The 21,387-nt window shown below is 40.3% G+C and overlaps 1 protein-coding gene across 2 annotated transcripts in view; it reads right to left on the reverse strand.

Annotated features, from left to right (window-relative positions):
- Positions 1-3,687: 3,687 nt before the first annotated feature.
- The window catches only part of TMCC3 (transmembrane and coiled-coil domain family 3), a 147,810-nt gene continuing 130,110 nt past the window's right edge, over positions 3,688-21,387 (reverse strand). For both annotated transcript variants that reach the window (XM_040595741.1, XM_040595740.1), the window contains exons 2-4: positions 14,204-15,102; positions 12,580-12,715; positions 3,688-9,796 (exon numbers count right to left, since the gene is read on the reverse strand). In XM_040595741.1, coding sequence (XP_040451675.1) covers positions 9,494-9,796; positions 12,580-12,715; positions 14,204-15,102 — 1,338 coding nt within the window. In that variant the 3' untranslated portion in view covers positions 3,688-9,493. The remainder of the gene's footprint in view (positions 9,797-12,579; positions 12,716-14,203; positions 15,103-21,387) is intronic.

A 21,387-nucleotide genomic window follows, 5' to 3' on the forward strand; every position in this document is an offset into this window, starting at 1 on the left:
ACGCTTAGTTTATGTCACCTTGACCTGAATCCAACCTAGCAGAATAGACGCCAAGTGGGAAATTAGTGTTGGGAGTACAAGCTCTGTTCAGCCTCTGAGTCAGCAGAACCTGAAAGCATCCAAATAGTTTCATCATCTCATATGGCAGAGGTGTCTGTGACTGAGTAGTGTGCTATTTGTGGCGGAGAGATAAAACCATACATTGTTGTGCGCAGCTTGCCTGAGAAAAATAGTATTTTGGGCATTGCAAAATTACTTTTAATTTTTTAATGCCTGTCATGGTTTAACCCCAGCTGGCAACTAAGACCCATGCAGCCACTCACTCACTCCCCTGCTGGTGGGATGGGGGGAAGAATTGGAAGAGTAAAAATGAGAAAACTCGTGGATTGAGATCAAGACAGTTTAACAGGTAAAGCAAAAGCCGCACACGCAAGCAAAGCAAACGAGGAATTCATTCACCACTTCCCATGGGCAGGCAGGGGTTCAGCCATCCCCAGCGAAGCAGGGCTGCAGCATGTGCATGGAGTATCTCATGCTTGTAAGTACTGATCTTCTGCATCCTTCCCCTTTAACTGTGTTTCTGTGGCTATGAGGAAAAAGGATGTTTCCCAGGCCAGTACAAACTCATTAAAATGCTACTCAACAGCAAAATACAGGGAGAATTGTCCTGGTTTTAGCTGGGATAGTTGATTTTCTTCCTAGTAGCTAGTACAATGCTGTGTTTTGGATTTAGTATGAAAATAATGTTGATAAGACACTGATGTTTAGTTGTTGCTAAGTAGTGTTCATATTAAGTCAAGGACTTATGAGCTTCTTAAGCCATGCCAGCATGAAGGCTGGAGAGGCAGAAGAGGCTGGCAGCCAGGACAGCTGACCCAAACTGGCCAAAGGGATATTCTGTTACTATATAATGTCATGCTCAGTATATGAACTGGGGGCAGTTGGCTGGGGCAGTGTGGATTGCTGCACAGGAACTGGCTGGGCATCAGTCAGAGGATGGTGAGCAATTATATTGTGCTTCATTTGTGGGTTTTTTCTTGAGTTTTATTTCTCTTTCTATTTTTGTTATTTTCCTTTTCATTACAATTATTATTAGTAGTATTATGTTTTCCTTTATTTCAATGTTTTTACCTCAAACCATGGGGTTTTACCTTTTTCCAGTTCTCCCCATCCCACCAGGGCGGGGAGTGAGTGAGCAGCTGCATGGTACTTAGTTGCCAGCTGCGTTATACCGTGACAGGAATTTATTGGGCTACAAGGAGGTATCACGTTCATGTATATTGTCCTCCTGTGTTACAGGCTTCAGTCTGGGCTGTGCTTTCATTTCCATTAAATTGACTCCATTCTAGCCACACTAACTAAAGGCTTTTTCCAAATTTACACACATGGATGGGTAGAACCACACACTCACCAACTGAAGGGATCATGACTGCATCAAATGTGAGTTCGGTTCCTAAAGCTTCTGTCAAAAGCGTGCCAGTGCTTCTTTCAGCAGCTTGCCACCAGCCAGCTTCCAGCTTGTCCTAAGGCAGGGTAGTTCAGCCTCCCTGCTTCACTTCTGTCTGGATCTGGTAGGCTGCACATAAAAGGTAACACAGCATTGATCCACGAGGTAACTTCACAAAACTAATGAGTTGCCCCCTAAGTCTGTGGTCCAAACAGGAACTGAGGAGGATACAGTGTGGAAATTTCCTCTTTTAATTACATCAACTCTCCGCTAGTTGTGGTCCAAACAGGAACTGAAGAGGATATAGTGTGGAAATTTCCTCTTTTAATTACATCAACTCTCTGCTAGTTGCTATGGGAGGCAGCACCTGCCACTTGATTGCTGTACTCCACAGTAGTGCAGGCAGAGCAACAGCACACGCATTCAGGAAGCATTTATCACCAACTCTAAACTGCACTGCTGGTGGCATCTGAACTAGCTACTTCAGAGTAGGTTTTGGTGTTGCAGAATGAGTTGCAGTGTAGTAACAGATTAAGTCTTGGGTTAACCTTCTAAACTAACCTTCAGCTAGTTCCTGGCACATTCACCCAATTTAGTTCTCAGAGGTATTAGAGACACCTAATGGTGAGGACGATTTGTCTCATCCGGTGATGACTAATGCTGCATTGTGACTACTACTAGGCTATGAGTGACATTTTTCTTTCTGTGCAAAGCTAAACAGCACTGTTGTATTTTCCTCTTCACCTTTCTATCTTTGGGTGCTAAACCAGTTACCAGGTACGTGATGCACTCTTCAAAGTCAGAACTATGAGCAACTCTGAGAACTGATGATGGAAGAGATGCCTTTTTTCACGCCTAGTTTGCCAGTGTGTTAGCAGGGGTCATTCAGCCCCTGGCAGAAGTGGGCAAAAGTCGTCAGCAGCTGGGAGGCGGAACCTGCTGTTTGTGAATAGAGTCAGTCTTAATATAGGCTGAGTTCCAGGCACCCACTTGAAACTCAGCATGACAAGACCTTGGAAAGTCTGCAGGTGACGTGGGAGCTGCTATATGCCATTTCCTCAGATAGGAAGAAATAGGAAGTACAGCGTGATTGCAAAGTTGCATGCTGTTACCATGCTGTTTCTGCTCTGGTTTTCATATAAAAATAACATAATTTCCAATGGCTACTGGAGCCAGCTGACAAGACCTCTGCTTTGTGAAAAATAAATGCAAACGTTTTGCTTTATGTCAGCTATGTTAACTATTAGGCATGTCACTATTACTTTTTTGGGAGACATGACCAAGATTTCTGACAATAAAGTAAAAACTCAGCTTAGATTTCTAATTTGGTTTTCCAAAGAAATAATCCAAAGCAAATCCAACTGCTTGGCACAATAGTATGACATTTGCATAGCATGCTCACACAAGCTCTGGAGAAGAGCAATGATGATCCCTCATATCTGCAATTTTATCATGTCATAAGCTTGTGAATAATTAAATTACCAGTTTTGGTCAAAACTGTGGCAGAGCAGAATGCTTAGTTTCATCAGTATTTTAAGCTGGCTGTCCTGGTTTCAGCTGGAATAGAGTTAATTTTCTTCTTATTAGCTGGCGCAGTGCTGTGCTTTGGATTTGGTGTGAGATACTGATGGCACACTGATGGCTTTGGTTGCTGCTGGGTGATGTTTACACTCAGTCAAGGACTTTTCAGTTTCTCGGGCCCTGCCAGGGAGAGGGCTGGAGGGGCACGGGGAACTGGGAGGGGGCACAGCCAGGACAACTGAACAGAATTGGCCAAAGGGATATTCCATACCATATGATGTCATGCTCAGCATGTAAAGCCAGGGGAAGAAGGAGGAAGTGGGGAACATTTGCAGTGATGGCATTTGTCTTCCCAAGTAGCCATTACACATGAAGGAGCCCTGCTTCCCTGGGGATGGCTGAACCCCTGCCTGCCCGTGGGAAGCGGTGAATGAATTCCTTGCTTTGCTTGTGTGCACGGCTTTTGCTTTACCTGTTAAACTGTCTTGATCTCAATCCACGAGTTTTCTCACTTTTCCAATTCTTCCACCATCCCACCAGCAGGGGAGTGAGTGAGCGGCTGCGTGGTACTTCGTTACCAGCTGGGGTTAAACCACGACACTGGGGCTTACACTCAGTTGAATAGCTTTGTCGCTGCCAATTGAATAACTTTGTTACTGACAAAGAATTACTGCTAAGGGTTTGAATAATGAGACAGTAAGTTTAGGAAACAATGTTCATCATCAAATAACTGCAAATATTTTTATTTTAAAAAATGTTAATGGCACCTTAGAGGCAGTCATGACTACACAGCAAAATATACAAAAATTACATCTTCGTAATTTCAACTTTCCACAGTGCTGTACAAAATGAAAATGGTATGAGAAACATTGTAGATCACATAGTGAGACAATTAACTTTAGTCAATAAAACCAGACAATTGATACTACCAGACCCAGGTCCCATGGGTAAAAAGGAAAGGTGGCTTTGTGCAAAACTTTCCAACAACAACACAACTTAATATGCTAAACATACAGCAAATCAGCCGTATGAGACAGCTTGATTAGTCCTCATGCAGTCTTTATATATATATACACAGCATCATCTCAGTTTGCTTTTTCAGGGAAAATAAGCAAGTCCATAAACTAAAATTAAACTTTTCTCAGTCTTTCACTGCTGTAATGCAAAATTGTCTCATTCTTTCTGGTGGATCCTACTCAGCATCAGAGACACCATTCAAACTTTATCTGAAAACAAGCCTTTCATAATCTTTTGCATTTTAAAGGGAAGCAATATAATTAATTAAAGGTCACATTCTGGCATGATGGTAAATGAAAAAAACCCCAGATAAATATTTGCTTGATTAAAAAAAAAAGGGAATAAACTTGCCTGATTGCTATTCCTAGATGGACTTTCAGAAGTGATTAAATTCTGCTATCCAAATTAAAGTGTTTAATTACATTAATCTGTGTTTACCTTCTGTTGTACCATTGAATCCAGAAGTAAGTTGTCTATATCACAGTGGAAAAGGGCTTGGTTTCCATACCACCTAAATGAACCACAAGCTTCTGTGGTTTGGTTTGTTATTTTTCCGAATAATTTCCTGTGCATTGATTTTAACTCCAGAAGGCACTGCCTGTGATTATTCAGTTGACTTTGTACCAAACTTAAGCCTGAACCAATTCCTCTTCGAACAGCAGCATTCAACTTTCACTTCAAATGTTGGAGTACTTGTGTTCTTCAGCAGCTAACATTTAGCTTGTAACCCTTATGATTACAAACCTGAAGCTCATGCTTACACTGGATTTGTCTAGCTTCAACTTCTAGTCAGGGGATCACATATCCTTCCTACAGAAAATTGCCTTCATCTATTGAATTCCTATTCCCCAGATAAGCAGTCATGATTTGTTCAAAGAAAACCATCAGTATGTAAATATCTTTCATGTAGTGCAGATATTGGAACTATACATGATGGTCCTGCATAACACAAATATTTTGATATTAAACTGAAAAGCAGTCAGAATTGATAGTGCTTCTCTAAGAATTCAGAACAAGTGGACACCTCAGGAGTGCAGTTAAATGAGAAGTTGCACCACCGCACGTAACATAAAGCTGAAAGGAGAAGGAATTTAAACTGGGCTTCATTCAGTGCTGTCAATGACTAATCAGTTCAACAACAATAGAGTTATAGTTGAAGCTAGTGGAGGGATCCATTATACAAGTTTTAGAGGAAACCTAATTTAGACCTGAATGCTGAAACGGGAGAGATCAGTAGGATTGTGCTAATTTTCATAAGAAACTAAATCTTCAGAAAGCTCTGAGTGAAAAACTGCCAGAAGCCTATAGAACAGATATTAACAACTAACTGAAGGTCTTTTCGGTTGGAGAACTACTGTCAAAGTGAAGTGAAATAACTGACTCCAGGCAACACCAAGCAGAAAAGACGCTGTCTGGCAACTTTTTGTTGAGTAGGAGTGTTTTAGAGGCTCATGATGAGTAAGCATAAGGAGCATACTACAAATGTCTAGCATGTGGTATGAGAACATAAAAGCAAATGGTATCCTGACAGAATATGGTTAATCGATCGAAAAGCTGCACAAAGTTCTCATTAAGAGAAGTCTTGCAACCATTTGGGATGGCCTAGGCATGCTTTCATGGCAAGCAGAACTCTGACTGCAGGCCACATACAAACACTCATATTATTCCAGCCCAAGCAGTGGAAGTGATACTGATACCGAAGTTAGTGGCACAGGCATCAGCCCTGGCTAGCTCAGCCATCAGCTTGCTCTTGATCTAGACACAGACACAGCTGGCCAAATCCTGGTGCTGTTTCTGTCTTGTTCCCTGTGAACAAGTGAGGAAGAACCTCTCTATGCTGAAGCTGCCCCACCATTCTGCAGGGAGGCTGCCCAGAGTGCAGTTTCAGGGGCAGCTAATTCACTGCAGCAAGAAAGAAAAAGGCTCCTCTCTCTTTCCGTCCCCGCTTCACACTCGCAAGACCATCCCATCAGCCCTCTAAGTCTCTAGATCTGGAAAGCTTTCCACCGCTCTTGCTAGGTATTTCTTCCAGCCTAGTGAGCGAACATGGCACCAGTGTCAGCACGAGGTAAGAGATGGAAGGGCAAAGGCAGGAGGGGAGACCTCCCTCCCCTTTGGGTGGCCCTCTGCTTGGGAGAGCTCCTGGCACTGCAGCCTTACTCCCTGTAAAACTATAGCAGTTGCACCTGAAAGCAGGCTTTTGCCCTTCACATTTTATTTTATTTTTTTAATTTCTTGGTGCATGTCACATCCTCCAGTGATTTACATTCAGCTGGGAAAATAACCTATAGAAGTGCTATGCCCATGTACCAATTAGGGTTGTTTTAATCTGCACGACTAACATTATGCAGCCTTTACAGCTTTTACTGTGTCCTCTGCCAGATATAAAGCCAATATGGAAAGGCAAGACCTTTTTGGTCTTTCCAATTTGGACCCAGACAGAGTTTATCAAGACAGCAAGTAATCTTTCACAAGCCCACTGATTTTATGTTCTGCCCTCATTTTGCACTGAGGTAATCTTCCAGAATTGTAACAGGATGCCCTTGGAGCAGAAGCCTTCACATCCCCAGGTCATACCATACCAGTTTCCTTTGTTATAAGAAAAGTGACTAAACTTTTTCCTGCCTGACCCCAAGACTACTTGACATTACATTTTTAACTACATACACTAGCACTGGGAGGATCTTCTCTTTAAACATATAACCACGCAACAGGCAAAGTTTTTCTTACATAAAAATGATGAACACATGGTATTCCTTTCTTGCACATGTATCCTTCTGAACCCATTTAACAAAATGCTAGACAAAGTGTTTTCCTCAAGTGGCCAAACCAGAAGGTGGCTGTGCAAACCACAGAAGAATGGAGGTTGTAATAAAGATGGCAAGAAAACACCACGAAGAGTCACAGCTTTCTGAGGATCAGTACCAGGACTTTTTTTTTTTTTTTTTTCTTTTCAATGGATGTATTAATCTTGTGGCCTATGGAAATGGCGGGGGAGGTCATAGAGATGATTAGTAAAATGGATGGTGGAATTCAGGAAAAGATTTCAGAAAGGAGAGGACACTGAATAGAAGCACACTCACTGGCTAACAAAATGGAAAGTACAGACTATAAAAAGACATCATACGCCTTTTCAAAAATGAAGATCAGAACAAGTTATATGAAAACAGTGGAAAAGACCAAGAGGATCACAGGACACATCAAAAGGGCATAAAAACAAACCAAAGGAAACCCTTTCTTGTGATGTAAATGCCAGGAAAAAGCTGTTTTTTTCCTTTTAACCTCATTAACGTTGTGGAAGGGACTTTCCTGTGGAGATAAGTTTATGAGCTGCATTGGTGGAAGCAATCCCTGCAGTTTATTAGCTGGCTGAGGCTAAGGACAGGCACTTGGAAGGTGGGGGTGAAGGCCTGTTGCAATGCATGCATATAAGTACCAAAATGGGTTGAGACACATGAGAAGAAAGGTCTCCCTGGACCGAACAGCAACAGGAGCACATACAGAAATCAAGACAGAAAATACTTAGTACTACTTCCCTTCTTCAGGGGATACCAGGAGTACAGAGGTAAACACAAAGACGAAAAAAACCCAAACCCCAAATATTAAGGAAAAGAAGAATGTATCTATATAGTAATTCTTGACACAGCCAGGGATAAACAAATCAGTAAGTCTGGGCTTTAAAAAGTCATATCCCTCTCAGCAGGACTTACATTGTACACTCCACCTTCCTCTGAAGATGGGGCAGGGCTGGGTTAGGATAACATGCCTGATGTGATCAATTTCTGGTGCCTGCAAGCCAGCACAATCCCTCCAGATCTCTCCGTTCAAAGATGTAGCACATATAAAGAACTCTTTAACGATTATTAAATTGTTTTAATTTTATAAATGCTGAGTCATATAATTATTTATGCAGTTAATTCTGCCCTTCGTTCCCTGAAGCCACAAAAAGTAACTATATTCACTGTTAATCCTATCATGGTAAAATATATCAGAATTCTTCCCCTGCCTCCCCTTCCCCACTCCCTTTCTTCTGAATGAGGTCTTCTGAATTTCTACACCAACTATTGCACTTGATTAAAAAGAAATACACACACTGAGTAATTCCCCACCCCCCAATCCCATAAAACCAGCATAACAGATACAGCAACTGAAAAGAAAATCTGTCATGACAATTATTTTCTAAATAAGTAACACTGAACATCAAATAACTGGAGAAACTGTCTTTCCATTTAACGGACAGTGAAGAATAATTATGATTGTGGTGGTTTGTTTTGGCTTTGGGGGTTTTTAAGATCTTGTTCATCATGGCTGAAAGACAAGTAGATTTCAGGGAATTTTTTTTTGCGATTTTTAAACCAAGCAAAATAAATTCCAGTAAGAAAAAAAACCCAACCTTGTCTCCTAGCCATGGTACTGTACGCTAATATATTATTTTCAGGAATGTTTGTCAGGAAAGCCTGCACTGTGTGTGTATATTTACAGAAGTTTAACTCCCTGCTCCCTTCAGAAGCTGCTCACTCACACTCCTTCCACATTCCTTAATCTGACACAGGGAAGAAATCCACTGTACCCAGAGTCCCACCACCTATCTGCTCTGCATTCCGAGCACCCCAACAATTCAGTGCTAACAAAGGCTAACCTAAATGTTGCTTTTCTGTGTACTTCTTTCCCCTCGCAGTTTGCAGGGCTTGAAGCAAGCGCGTGCTTTGGTCTGCATGACAACTTACCCACCAGTTACTTACTACTTTGCTCCTTTACAAAGTGGCCTGGAGATCCAGCCGTTCAATTCAGTTCCTGTTTGGAAGTCTTGTGCCACATTTATGAACTTCCCAAATGTGATAAGGAACAGTGCCAGGATAGAACAACCACAAACTATGGTCAATAATTACCGGTCTAATTTACAAACAATAAACTCTCTGTGCAAAAGGTTACTAGCAGAAGCATCAAGTTTTGCTGGTCCTGAAAACTAGAAATTCCGTATACAGATACCCATTAATTTAGAATCAAGAACTATCAATACATACGACTGTATAATTTGGCTTCTTATTCTAGTTGGATTTAGAGAGGAAACTAATTAGTCTAACAGGACTGATACACATTATGGTCCACTCCTGCCCGTTTACACTCTTTGCACTCCAGTCTAGTAAAATGCACATCTGACACGGGAGTTGCTTGGATCCCTTTCAGAGCATCATACCATCTTTTGTGGGTGTGTGTTTGTAAAGTGGAAAAACCATTGTATTAAGGCAGAAGACTGACATAAGCAAGCAGTTCATCACAGACACAGACAATTACACACAATTGAATTGAACAGGCAACTGACTGCCAACAAGTATACGTGTTTGTATTTATACCTTGCAGCCCAAGAGTCTTTGTGGTCTTCTCCATCCAGTTTGCACATTTAAACTGACAAAAAATGATTTGTATACACAGAGCACTTAAAAACAAGGAGGGAAAGGAAAAAAGAAAAATAAAAAAGGGACAAAGAAAGCAGCTAGACCAGAAGCTTTATCTTGGTATAATCATCCTTTCTATGGCACAAATTATATGATCCCAGTTCTTACAAAATATTGCCAGCAGCGTCACTGCGAAAAAAGTGCAGATGATATGAAAACGGCTCTTCATCATAGGAGCAATGAACTTTGCAATAGTAGAAACGCATACTAAGATGACAGTCATGAAGGCCAGGATAACATTTATACATTTCCCCAGGAGCACTTTGGCATTAACTGTTTCAGACTGCTGTGCTTGCTGTTCTTGCTGATGAAGCTCCAGCTTTGAAACCCGGGTCTGGCATGATTCTAAGGCTTCCTGGAGACAGAAAATAAGAATTAGGGCAGCTATATTTCCATACAGCACTCCTCCCATTCTGGCTGCAGAGCCATCCATCAGCTAGATTAGAAGTATAATTTATTATAGTCTCCTAAAATCTGAATAAGCCACCAACTTTTTAAAAAATAAGTGCACATACACATCTGCGTGTGTTTTTGTATCACTGCCTGCTGAAGCATAATCTAGTCTGACAACACTATCCAAAATGTAGTTTTTACATTTTTCATGCTTGAGAAGAAGTATCATAACTCATAGTGTTCACAACATAAAATGTTTCCTGCATATACTGATGAGATAAAGTACTGGGAAAGCTGTTGCCGTGGCAACTTGCAGTGCATTAGAACAACATCATAGTTAGTTTCTTCATATATACCATAGAAAATATCAGGGCAGTACAAGCCTGCTGTGATACTAATTAAATCTACTTTACAACATGTAGCATTTGGTTTACACCACCCTCTCTGGTCTATGTTACTTTTTCTCTCAAAGCCACCCATGGTACAGTACAGGGCTTGAGCCTTCAGTAACAGATTGCCTTTTCCTTCTGTAGTGTGACGGCTCATCAATCCGTACTCCAAGTTGGCAGCAGAGACAGTGGTGATGCTTTTATGGGATTCTCTCTCTCACACGATATATTCCACTTCACATTTTGTTCTAAAGAAAGCAGACCTTTCTCTTCTGCTTGAGGGTGGACTAAAAATGGTCTTTTGAGTAAAACACTTCCTAAGTCACTAACCCCATGCTTAAGCCCTTTCAAAGTGAAACATGGAAAAATTTCCAACTGCTTCACTTACTTGCCAAAAATGCCACTTTTTGCTGGAGTTGGGACTTGGGGATTGCTATGTTACACAGTGCAAAGCTATAATTTAACAAGATTGATCAAGTTGACATAACCTTTTACCACTGTGTAAAAGGGAAAAATCATGCTCCAGCATCCCTACTTTTTTCCTCAATCTCAAACTCTAAACATTTTCCTTGCACTGGCAGGTGTTCACCTGATCAGACAGTAAGCCGATTCAACCCAATCCTCCGTGAAGAACAAACAAAACCACTGCGCACAGTGTTATTAGCTTTCTTTTGCTGGTCAGTTCTCCGTTGTTCTGGCAAGTAGAACTGGCTTACCATGTGACCAGCCAGGCACCAACGTCAGCGCAAAGCATATGGCACAGCACCTTACAAAAGGCTGCTTCCTTTCACTGTTCTAGGAATTAGTAATAATATAGGAGACAGTTCTTAATGGGTGGCACAAAGTCCCTTATGATTCATACATGCTCTCCATTACACACTAAAGAACTTTCCTGGGCCTTCTTTCACTCTGACAGTATGGTATTTGCAAATTTTCTTGTGCTGCTTTAAAGAAAGTCCAGGTGCAAAAGTCCAATACCTGCAGTTCTGCTTGAGAGGCTGAGAAAGTGTTTTAAAAACAATCTGCCCATCCCTTACGGACAGAGTACTCCCAAGTTACATTGTTACCTAAACCAGCCACAATTTAAATGCTTTTACTCTGTTTTAGCCTATCTAAACCCCCACAAAGAGACAGGTTTAAACAGATCCAACTGTACAGAGATAAAAGAAACAAGGCTGTATCAACGCGGCACTTCAATGAGTTTTAAAAGCCTCTGACATCCCTCCAGAGTTCTGCTATTGAGTTAGCAAATGTTTCACAGCCATTCTGCTCTTGCTCAGTTTTTACATCCTCAAGATGCCATCCCAGAAAGGAGTCCTGCATAAGAGACCTCTCCTTAAACCTACAAAACAACCTGTGATATGCTTCGATTCAGCAACATCCCTTTCCCACTCTGCTCCCAGGAGTTTCCCAAGTCTCACACCAATCAGGAAACAGTGTGATCGTCTTGCTGCCTGCGCTCTCTACATTTAGAGATGTGGGCACAGGGGTGGACAGGACAGGACAGGGTTGGTTGGTTGTGGCGTTTTTTTCCGGTTTGGGTTTTTGTTTTGCTTTGGGTTTTTTTTTTCCTCTTCCCCCCTCCCCCCACCACCATCTGAGCCAATATGAAGACAGTCTTTGAGCATTACTTAGTTGTTAGCGAATTTAAGCCCAAGGTAAGGCAAACTAATGTTTTCACCACCTGCTCAGATTTTGGGTAGAAATATTATGCATTATATCAATGCTTATATTGTATATAAATATTACAGTATGTAACTACATGCTGTCAGAACAAACTTGTAGATATTATTACTGGCTTTTGATTGAAGCCAGACATGACTATAACTGATCACAGAGGTGAACGTATGCTACAGCTTTGATTACATGGGCTGTTGTGACTGAGTTAAACCTCTTAAACTATAACTGGCAAATCTACAAGTCCATTTATCAATTAGAGTTCTTACTTTTTACCTTAAATTCAAATTATAATAAGTCTTGCCAGTGATATGACTACCTATTGGAGAAAGTCTGAGCCAGACGTTTGTTAGGACATTTTCAGAAGTGGCATTTTACATAATACAGGGAGATTCAATTCCTTCCTCCTCTGGTGCAAGAAACTAAACCAGGACATTCTTCATCCACAAATCTGCATAGTCTATATCATCAATTCCAGCAGATAAAATTCTGAATTTATTAAAATAGAGACTGTCATCGATTTAAAGCATGCCGGGTTTTCACCTTAAAATAGACAAAACATAGGCTTAAATCTTTCCAGAGGTTCCTTTTACACAAAGATGCAGAAAGATGCAAGGGTTTTATAGAACAAGATTTCTACAAAACGTTACGAGATTATGACAAGGTGAAAAAGAAGTACCTGAACATCTCGTGACCGCTCATACGCCTGATACGCCACTTTCTCCTCTATGCTGGCTAGCTCTTGTTTCAAGTTTGCTGTTTCATGTTGATGAAGGTCGGTCAGGTCATTTAACTGGTCTTCCAATCTTTCGTATCTTATTAGGAAAAAAGGTCTAAATTTAGTGCCTTCTATTCAAGTAATGTTAAATCATGAAAACAATTACACATTTTAAATGGTAATTTCTCAGTGTGCTATAGATTTGACTGACTGGCATTAGAGAGCACATAGTGAAATCAGTAAAATCTTTGGAAACTCTTCATAAGCATTTATTCAGCAAACTGAAAGCCTTTTTTTTTTAGTGTTTCTTGCTGGCAGTGGGTGTTAAAAAGCAAATATTTGTACATCATAGGCAAATTATAAGAACTATAAACAGTGCCTCAGAGTATCCAACACACATTTTCCCATTCTCACTCTTCAATTAGACAAGAAGATATGGTTTCACAAGTAAGCTTGAGCCAGTTAACAGCTCGCCAGTAGTGAAAGGAAAAATATGTTCCCTGGATCCCCTCTCAAACACAACTGTGAGGTGCTGCCATTCATGTACAGCCTGTTCTGGCATGTCTCTGCATGGTAAACCAGTTCAAGTAAACCATCAGGAAAGCAGAAATATTTTTGGTGGGTTTGTAACTTGATTTAACACACAAACAATTTCTGTGCAGCTGGCACAGAAATGATGGAGGCAAAGTAGTCTAGCTGTGGAAATAGTGGCAGGAGGCTTGAGATCTTAATAGCAGTGAGCTGTCAGAAAAGGCTGCTCTGCCTTTTCCTGAAACCAAGTCCTGAGTTCAGAAGGCCGTTTGCTCTGTTCTTTCCTCCCTCATGTTACCACCTGCTATCCAGCCTCCCCGTGTAATTCAAGAACAAGGGAAACATTAAATATTGCACTTCATACTGAATTTTTGCCAATTAGCATAATAAAGACTTCAAGAATCAACACTTAATTTAACAAGCGATATGACAAATGGAAAATAGGTAGAGCAGGTGCAAGCCCTCTGTAGAACATATCTCACTTTCCACAGTGGATGATAAAGGAATTAATTGCCAAGTAACAAATGCAAGAGGAAACGATGCTACAGTACTTAAACCAACATTTCACAGCTGTGTGTTACACCAGGTACAAAGTGACATTGTGTCCACAAAATAGCAATATGCCTGAGAAGTTATTTGGACAAGGCACTTGGGACTAAAGGGTATACTTATCAGCTGTAAGTCAGCTCTGCTACACTGTAGACTGATTAGCATTTTCAAGTTACAATAGATTAGAATCCTTCCACCAGTTATGAAACAATTGGCTTCTCCTATATGTAATATTCACATAATACAGTATGCCAGATGAGAGAATTTTCTGACAAGCCTTCAACAAAAGGCAAAGACCTACCACACCATCTGATAGAAAGTATTAATGTTCTACACATATTTTCAGTTACTGGAAGGAACATTTTTGTACCAGATATTCATTGGAATTATATTTTCCTCTTGCTTCTGAAATATCACACACACAAGCACACACCCACATTTACACTTTCCAAATAGCTTCTATACCAATTCAAAAATAATCTCAAGAAAACAGTTTAAAAAATACCTATATCTTTCCTCTTGTAACATCTGAGAAATAAAGCCATAGTCTCTTTTAAATTGTGTTTTTAAATTCTCGATATCATCAGCTAATTGGGACTGTGTGTCCTTGATTTCCCTTAGTTCCTCCAAAATCATGGAAAGCTTTCCTTGACTGTCCAGGGTACTTGCCACAGCAGGACCAAAGGAAGTATTCCCGTTACTATCTGCTGAGCCAGAGGTTCCGCTTGAGCATTCATCATCACTAACGTATTTTGGTTTGGCAACAATGGTGGCACTTCCCCCATACGTTCTAGAACTCGTTTCTGGCCGAAATTCATCCAAGGTGTTTTTGAGATGAGCAATGTTGTCTGCACTACCAAATTTGTTTCGGATCAGGTTTGCAAACTCTCTAGACTTGCTGAAAACAAAGACAGGTGGTGTCAAAGATACACCTGGCACACCCGACTTGCTGCTCTCTGTTCCGTGTCCAGAGATACGAGGCTTTCCATGCTGAATATCTTTCAGGTTATCTTTGGATGTATCCTTAGTAGTTTTGGAAGATCCATTTTGTTCAATATCCTTGAGCTTTTTGTGATACTGTTCCAACTTCTTCTGCAGCTGGGCAATGGAGTGGGCAGATTTCTGGTTCTTTTTCTCAAAGACTTGTTTAATGCGCCCAGCCTGTTGCTTGTCTGCACTGTTTACCAGTTTCAAATACTCAGCCACGTTCCCATCTCGAGCTGTTTGTTCAACTTTGATTTGTTCCGTAACCTTGAGGATTTTCTGTTTCAAGCTATCTGCACTGAGTTTGACTTTGTGAAATTCCAGGACCCCATCTGGTACATCAAAGTTCAGGTTGGTGTCGGAGCCTCCACGGCGAATGTTAAGTGGTAAACTCAGGGTATTCATGTCATGTCTTTCCACCTGAGAGGAACAAAGATAGATGGCATTTACATTTTACTTTTTTAAAATCCAACTTCTCTGTCCAGTTCCTTCTCTGCATGTAATTATAACAAGTACACCATATAAAGTAGCTTCGAGTAGCAAAACAGAATTAGCTTTTCTTTGAAATTAAGAAACATTTTTCTCAATTTCCCTAGGTTGACAAACAGCCCAAGGAACTGCCTGTTTCTATTAAAAAAGCAGCAAGATGAATTAGAGTGGAAATTATTCAAGTACAGATTTTCAGAATCATTTACAGTTATTCATTAAATCAGAACAATGCCTAGTTAGACAAGGTGCCTAAAATTATTGTTTATTATTAACAGTTTCAAAGACATCATGACTGATAATCACTCCATCTTTCTCTTAGAAATGGTCAAACCGATAGAGATGTAAACACATGTTCTCCTCTACAGCAGTATTAACCGTCCAGTGTATTTTACTAGGTTAATTCCTTTTTTGATACATGTTCCTCCCATTCAAATTTGTCACACAATTCAAAGTTTTTGCACAACTAGCTGAAAATTCTTGGAAATTTACCACATGATTCAACAAGAAGAAGCTGCTAGCTTTTAATACAGAGAGCATAGAGAAATAATGGGCCCACATTTGACTTGTCGTGCTTGATGAAGATGCTTAACAACTTCAGCTGCTGTGGCAAACTGTTTTAATAGCAAATGCACTGAGGGGGATTTACAGAAAGAAACTTCTGAAAGAAAACTGCATTTGCTCAAGTATAGGATCCATACACCTTAACAGTGCTCTGAGGAAGCGTAACAAAAACGATCAGGTCGCAACACAAACAACAGAAAGGCAAGATAATCTGATACAAAACATAAAAAGTATTTCCTCAGAAAGTCAAAGCCACAGGGGAGGCATGAGACAAGAATGACCCAACTAAAACAGCTTCATCTGTATTATGGTCTTGTACTAGGCTGTGTGACAAAGAAGGTGTATTTCGTTAAAGCTGCCGCATCATCATATCTGTAGAGACTGCTTAAGAAACACTCCAGCCCTAATGGGCTTTCAGAGCTTTAACACCAGAGGGTACTAATACAAATTGCTCAGGCAAGACCATTTCTGACACAAAGCAGAAGCTGTATCAAAGCTACAAAATTTAAAGACGAATTTGTGAAATGCTTCAACTACTCTTCAAAATACCTGAGATACTATGTCAAAAGTTTGATTTCCAACTACAGTATTTATCTATAATACTGAAAATCTTGCAGCAAGACCTATGTGCACATGCATGTTCAGTGATCACCATTCAATTACTTTCTTGATTAAAAAACCCATAAAAACATCATTAAGCATTGCGGTAAGGTTTGTTTTCCCACCCGTGTACAGTTTTGGTGGCCCTCCTGGAAATTCTCTCCAGCATTTCTGTATTGCCCTTAAAATACAGGCTCAGGTACCAGATATGGTGTCCTACTATTAGTGATATGCATCGTGAACAGGTTGATCAGAACTATTCTCGCTCTGTGTCTACCATGATGAGTTACAAACACATAGGAGGCAATACAGCCATAAAACTAGATCTGTACCTGACCATTTCAGAGACAAGAACATCTCTACTCCTACTTTATACTCTTATCCTTATATTACTGAGAATTACAGTGCTTTTTTTTTTTCCTTTTTCTTTTGCTAATGCACTGTTCATGGTGCAAACCAGGTGACAGAAGTTCACTTTCACCAATCTCTAAGAAAAATGGACACTTCCAAAATGCAAACTGAAGAGTTCTAGAGTTCACAATTTCTTCTGGAGTGTATTGGTTAATGGTAACCTTTACGACTGGGACTCTGTCCTGGGGATTAAACCAATGCTGCGGCCTAATAGCTCTGCACTTTACCAGGTTGTTAAAAATAACTGATATTGAACCATATGCTTAATTATTAAAAAGACATGCAAATACATTTTATGAACATATAAAAATTGTCTATGATTTAATTCCATCAGTCATATGAGCTTCACTGAAAATCTACTTTGTTGATGAGATTTCATTTTAGTATTTGCACAGGTATGACACACATGGATGTTATTCTATATTCATGGTGACACCTGTTAAAAGAGTGATAAAACCCACAAGTGTCAAAAGTAGCTTCCATTTTTATTGTGTGCATTTTTTTGATTTCTGGTGTCTTTTTTTTTTTAATTGAACAAGTCTTAGAAACATAACTAATAGAAAAAGAATAGCTTTTACAGATCATTTTTTAAAGCAGTAAGACTCACAATACTGTTGTGGTAGCTAAAATATACATTTAATATAAGCAAAAATAGTTCAACATAGGATACTTGTATCTTTCCAGAAGGCCCATACAGTAAAGAGAAGCAATCAAGGCAAAGAGCTGAAAAGTTTAGGTACTAGATCTGAACCCCATATTGCAAATATTCCTTTAAATGGATTTACTGGGTCTGGACAAATTCAGTAAAGAGAAAAAGCTCTGTATAAAATAAGAGTTTCCTGAAAGAACCCAAGACCTTTTTTAATAAGCTTTGGCACAAAATTATCCTGTAGTAAATCACCAAATTGCATATACACACAGATCTATCACTGATGTCACTCAGGACAAGCTGTACATACTCCCAAGAATGGGTGGGTCTATCTCTAACCTTTACACAGCATTAAGTGTTTACTTCCTTAGTACAAAATAGTCTAAAAATATGTTATAATAATTGGATACAAGCCCAAACCAGATCCCTTCTCCCTTATGTCCTCTCCTTCACAGGAGTCTAGCAGTCAGCAAGGTCTATCATCACCATGCACCCCACGGCTTCCTGGAACTTCCCAGGTCACAACAGCAATAGAGATAATAAGAACAATAGCATCGAAGCTGAAAACTGCCTTGCTTTTGAAGTGGAGGAAATAATTTAGCATCTGGCAAATATACTTCTGAAATTTGTAAAACCTATCATAGGGTCAGTTCAAATTCTGTGAAGTTTAGAAAAGAACTATGTCTAAATTCCCAAAACACTGCTAGTAGTTTTTTCGGCTTACTGAATTAAGAGCTCACTAAGAGGCTCTTGAAACCTTCTGTTGATGTAATGCACTTTGTTGGGTTTAGGTTTGGGGGAGCCGGGGGCAGGGGGGGGGGGTAGGCGGGATGGTGTTGTTAGTTGTTTGGGGTTGGTTGGTTGTTTTTTTTTCTGGTTTGGGTTTTTGTTGTCTGATTGCTTTCTTTTTTTTTTTTTTTTTCTTTTAATGCAGAAGCAAGTAGACACTGAAGGACCCAAGTATCTCAGTAGACAAGTGGCCTATCACCTGTCTTCTACCTTGATGAGGTAGAACAGTTTGGCAAAGATTCATTTGTGATTGCTTTATAGCTCAACACTAAAGCAACCCCAAGACACCAGAGATCCAACTTCAAATCCTACCCCAAATCCACCTTGCTGCAACAGTCTAATCCTGAGACAAGAATTACCTTCTGTGTTAGTAATTAATGCTCCTTCCTGAAGCACAGTAAGCGTAGCTTGCACGTCCTGCTGTATCAAATGCCCAGTTCTTTATACTGAACAAAAGACTGTCAGTAGAGTTCAAGATGGTACCTCATCCCCATAGGGACTGCTGCACTCTCCTGTGATGTGGGCTGAAATCTTCCCACATGCAGGAGGGCTGAACACACATCCCCCTCAAACTATGTGAGTGGTCTTCCAGCTACGCTACAGGAAGAGACATGGATGAATGCCATCCATGCCATTGTTCTTTCTGTGACTCTTAGGTCACCAACACCTGACAGGGCTCCAAGCTGTTAATAATAAAGAAGTTGCTGAGAGATTGAATTATTATTTTTTTTAAAAAAAGATTGTCATTGCGGTCTCCAATAGAAAAATAAATATATATACACAGCAGTGGCCTCAATAGCCAAAATCGGACCAGACATATTTTGGAAAAGAGAAGCACTTAAAGAAAAAAAGAACAGAATTATCATACATCTCTCCTATTATGAGAGCAGTTAATAGGGAGCTGGGGATTAGCAGCAAACGAGAGGAAGCAGTTCCAAGACAAGTGGTAACACAAGCCCAGGGTCTGAGGAAATACCAGAGAGATGCTCAGGATCCGGCTTCTAGGAAAACCAGGGAAAAAAGTTTGCACATGGCTGCTGGGATAGTCATAGCTGATGTTAGCTTGAAAGAAGAAACATGGAGCTTGGAGAGACCATTTTATGGTGCAGTTCACATATACAGTTTGCTATAACCCAGCTGAGAACTAATTGCAATGTTTGTGCTGCTTGAAAACTAGCTTTTAAGAACTGTTATTTAGGAGTGCAGCAATTCAGGCTCCCTGCCTGCATCAGAACCAGACACTACACATGACTAGATAGGTACCTCTCATAGGTAAAGCAATTTCCTTCTGCCCCGACCCCCCTTTTTCCAAGGAGCCAAGCAGATGCCTGGCTGCATGCTCAGGCTGTTCATGCAGCCCATCCCAGGCCAAAGTGCAGAGCTTTGAAAGGGATAGTGGAATAACTGCTTGGTGCAACAACCACAGGCACACTGCTAGGAACCTTTCATTACACATGAGTTGGCAGCTATACTTTCAGTCTTAAATGGTAAGCGGAGGGCTGGGTAAAAGGCAACCTGCTGCTCATAAAGCAGCACTCAGACCAAAACAGTGCTTTGAAAACCCAATCACAAAAGCAAGGATAGGGATTTTATTGGCATCATAATGATCCACATGTTTTTTCATTTACCATCTGCAAAAGCAACCCAAGCTCAGAACTGCAGGCCATGCTAACAATAAGCCCAAAGTACAAAAGGACCCACATGCCCAAATGCCACAGGTAAGACTGCTGGAAAGGGGTTCCATATGGACAGGAACTGCTGAACAGGTGAGAACATCATGCTGACAGCCTATGTAGATTGGCCATTATATCCCCTGGTTGCAAAATGTAAAGCAGACATAAAATGTTCTTTCTTTCCCCAAAGATCCTGGGTGAGATCCACTTTTGAGAAAGAAATCCATAGCAAATAGAGCATAGAGAGCATGCAGCCCACTGTCAAGAAAATATCTCATGGCTGTTCAGATGAATCATTTCCTTCATTCCACTGACTGTGTCAGAGGTTCGCCACCAACAAGTGAGAGCTCAGCCATCTATGTTTAGGTGTCAAACTGAACTCTACTGTTAATTTCATAATTTCTTTTATACTCTAAGAAGCATCTAAAAGAAGCATAGAGAAAAAGCATTTGCAAGACGGAGTCATTGACTGCATATATTCATCAGGCTCCAGAAAGCACACATCTTTGTGTGTCTTACTAATAGAAACAAACCATGAAGACAAAGTGATTACTTATTTGAATAGGCTTAATGTAAAGGTGTTTTTGGGTTTGGTCGTTGGTGTTTTTTTTCTTTCCCCAAACAGCCTCATTACCATTGCCAGTCATAGCTGTGCAAGCTAAACAAAAGCTTATGATGACAATTCAAGTCCATCATGCAAGACTTTTAAAGGGGTATCTGCTTAGTGCTTAGAAAAAGAATCCCTTAAGAAACATACAAGATAGGATTAAAACAGTTTTAAAGCTTTCATGGTTTATCAATAGCAATAAAAATAATGAGGAGTAATTCTCTTTTGTTAAGAAGCAGACATATACCAGAAGCACAGGGGTTCCAATGGGTAAAAGAGCACGCAGAGGAGTTTTTGTTACTTTTCCAGTATATTCCAAAGCAGAAACGTGTTTGGGGAGAGAGTTTACCATCTCTTTCAAATTCACTGCACCTTCTAAAATCCACAGGAGAAGTCTCCTTATGAAAGGCTTAAAACAGTGCTTAATCATCATAAAATATTTTACATTACATAAAATCCATACCCAAATTGCCGTGCAATACATAAGAGCAAAATACCCTCTGCTCACATTTTTTTAAAGAGCTGCTTGATAGTACTGTTTAGAAGTATGTACACTCTGAACATCATACTAATGATCATGCAGAGGGTTGAGAATATAGAAATGGAGGGAGACAGCCTGCTTCTACTTTTTGCTGGGGAAATCAGAGATCCAGGATAAAGGATTTGTCTGAGCCCACCCAGCAAACACTGATGGGAGTCAAGTAAGGCAGAAGGTGGCTCTTTTACCATCAACAGTTCTTCTATCACCTATCAAAAAGACAAACATTAAATCTGTAAGGTGTCTCACTAACATAAGTGAGGGGTTTATTCCAGGTGAGAGTCAAAGATAAACCCAGATACCCTCTGGCAGGTATTGAATATAACTCAATACTCAAAGGCTGGGGAGCTTCAAGGCTGTTTCATGAGTAAGGCGTCACAGAGAGGCA

This window comes from Falco naumanni, chromosome 5, assembly GCF_017639655.2.
Source record: "Falco naumanni isolate bFalNau1 chromosome 5, bFalNau1.pat, whole genome shotgun sequence".
Lineage (NCBI taxonomy): Eukaryota > Metazoa > Chordata > Aves > Falconiformes > Falconidae > Falco > Falco naumanni.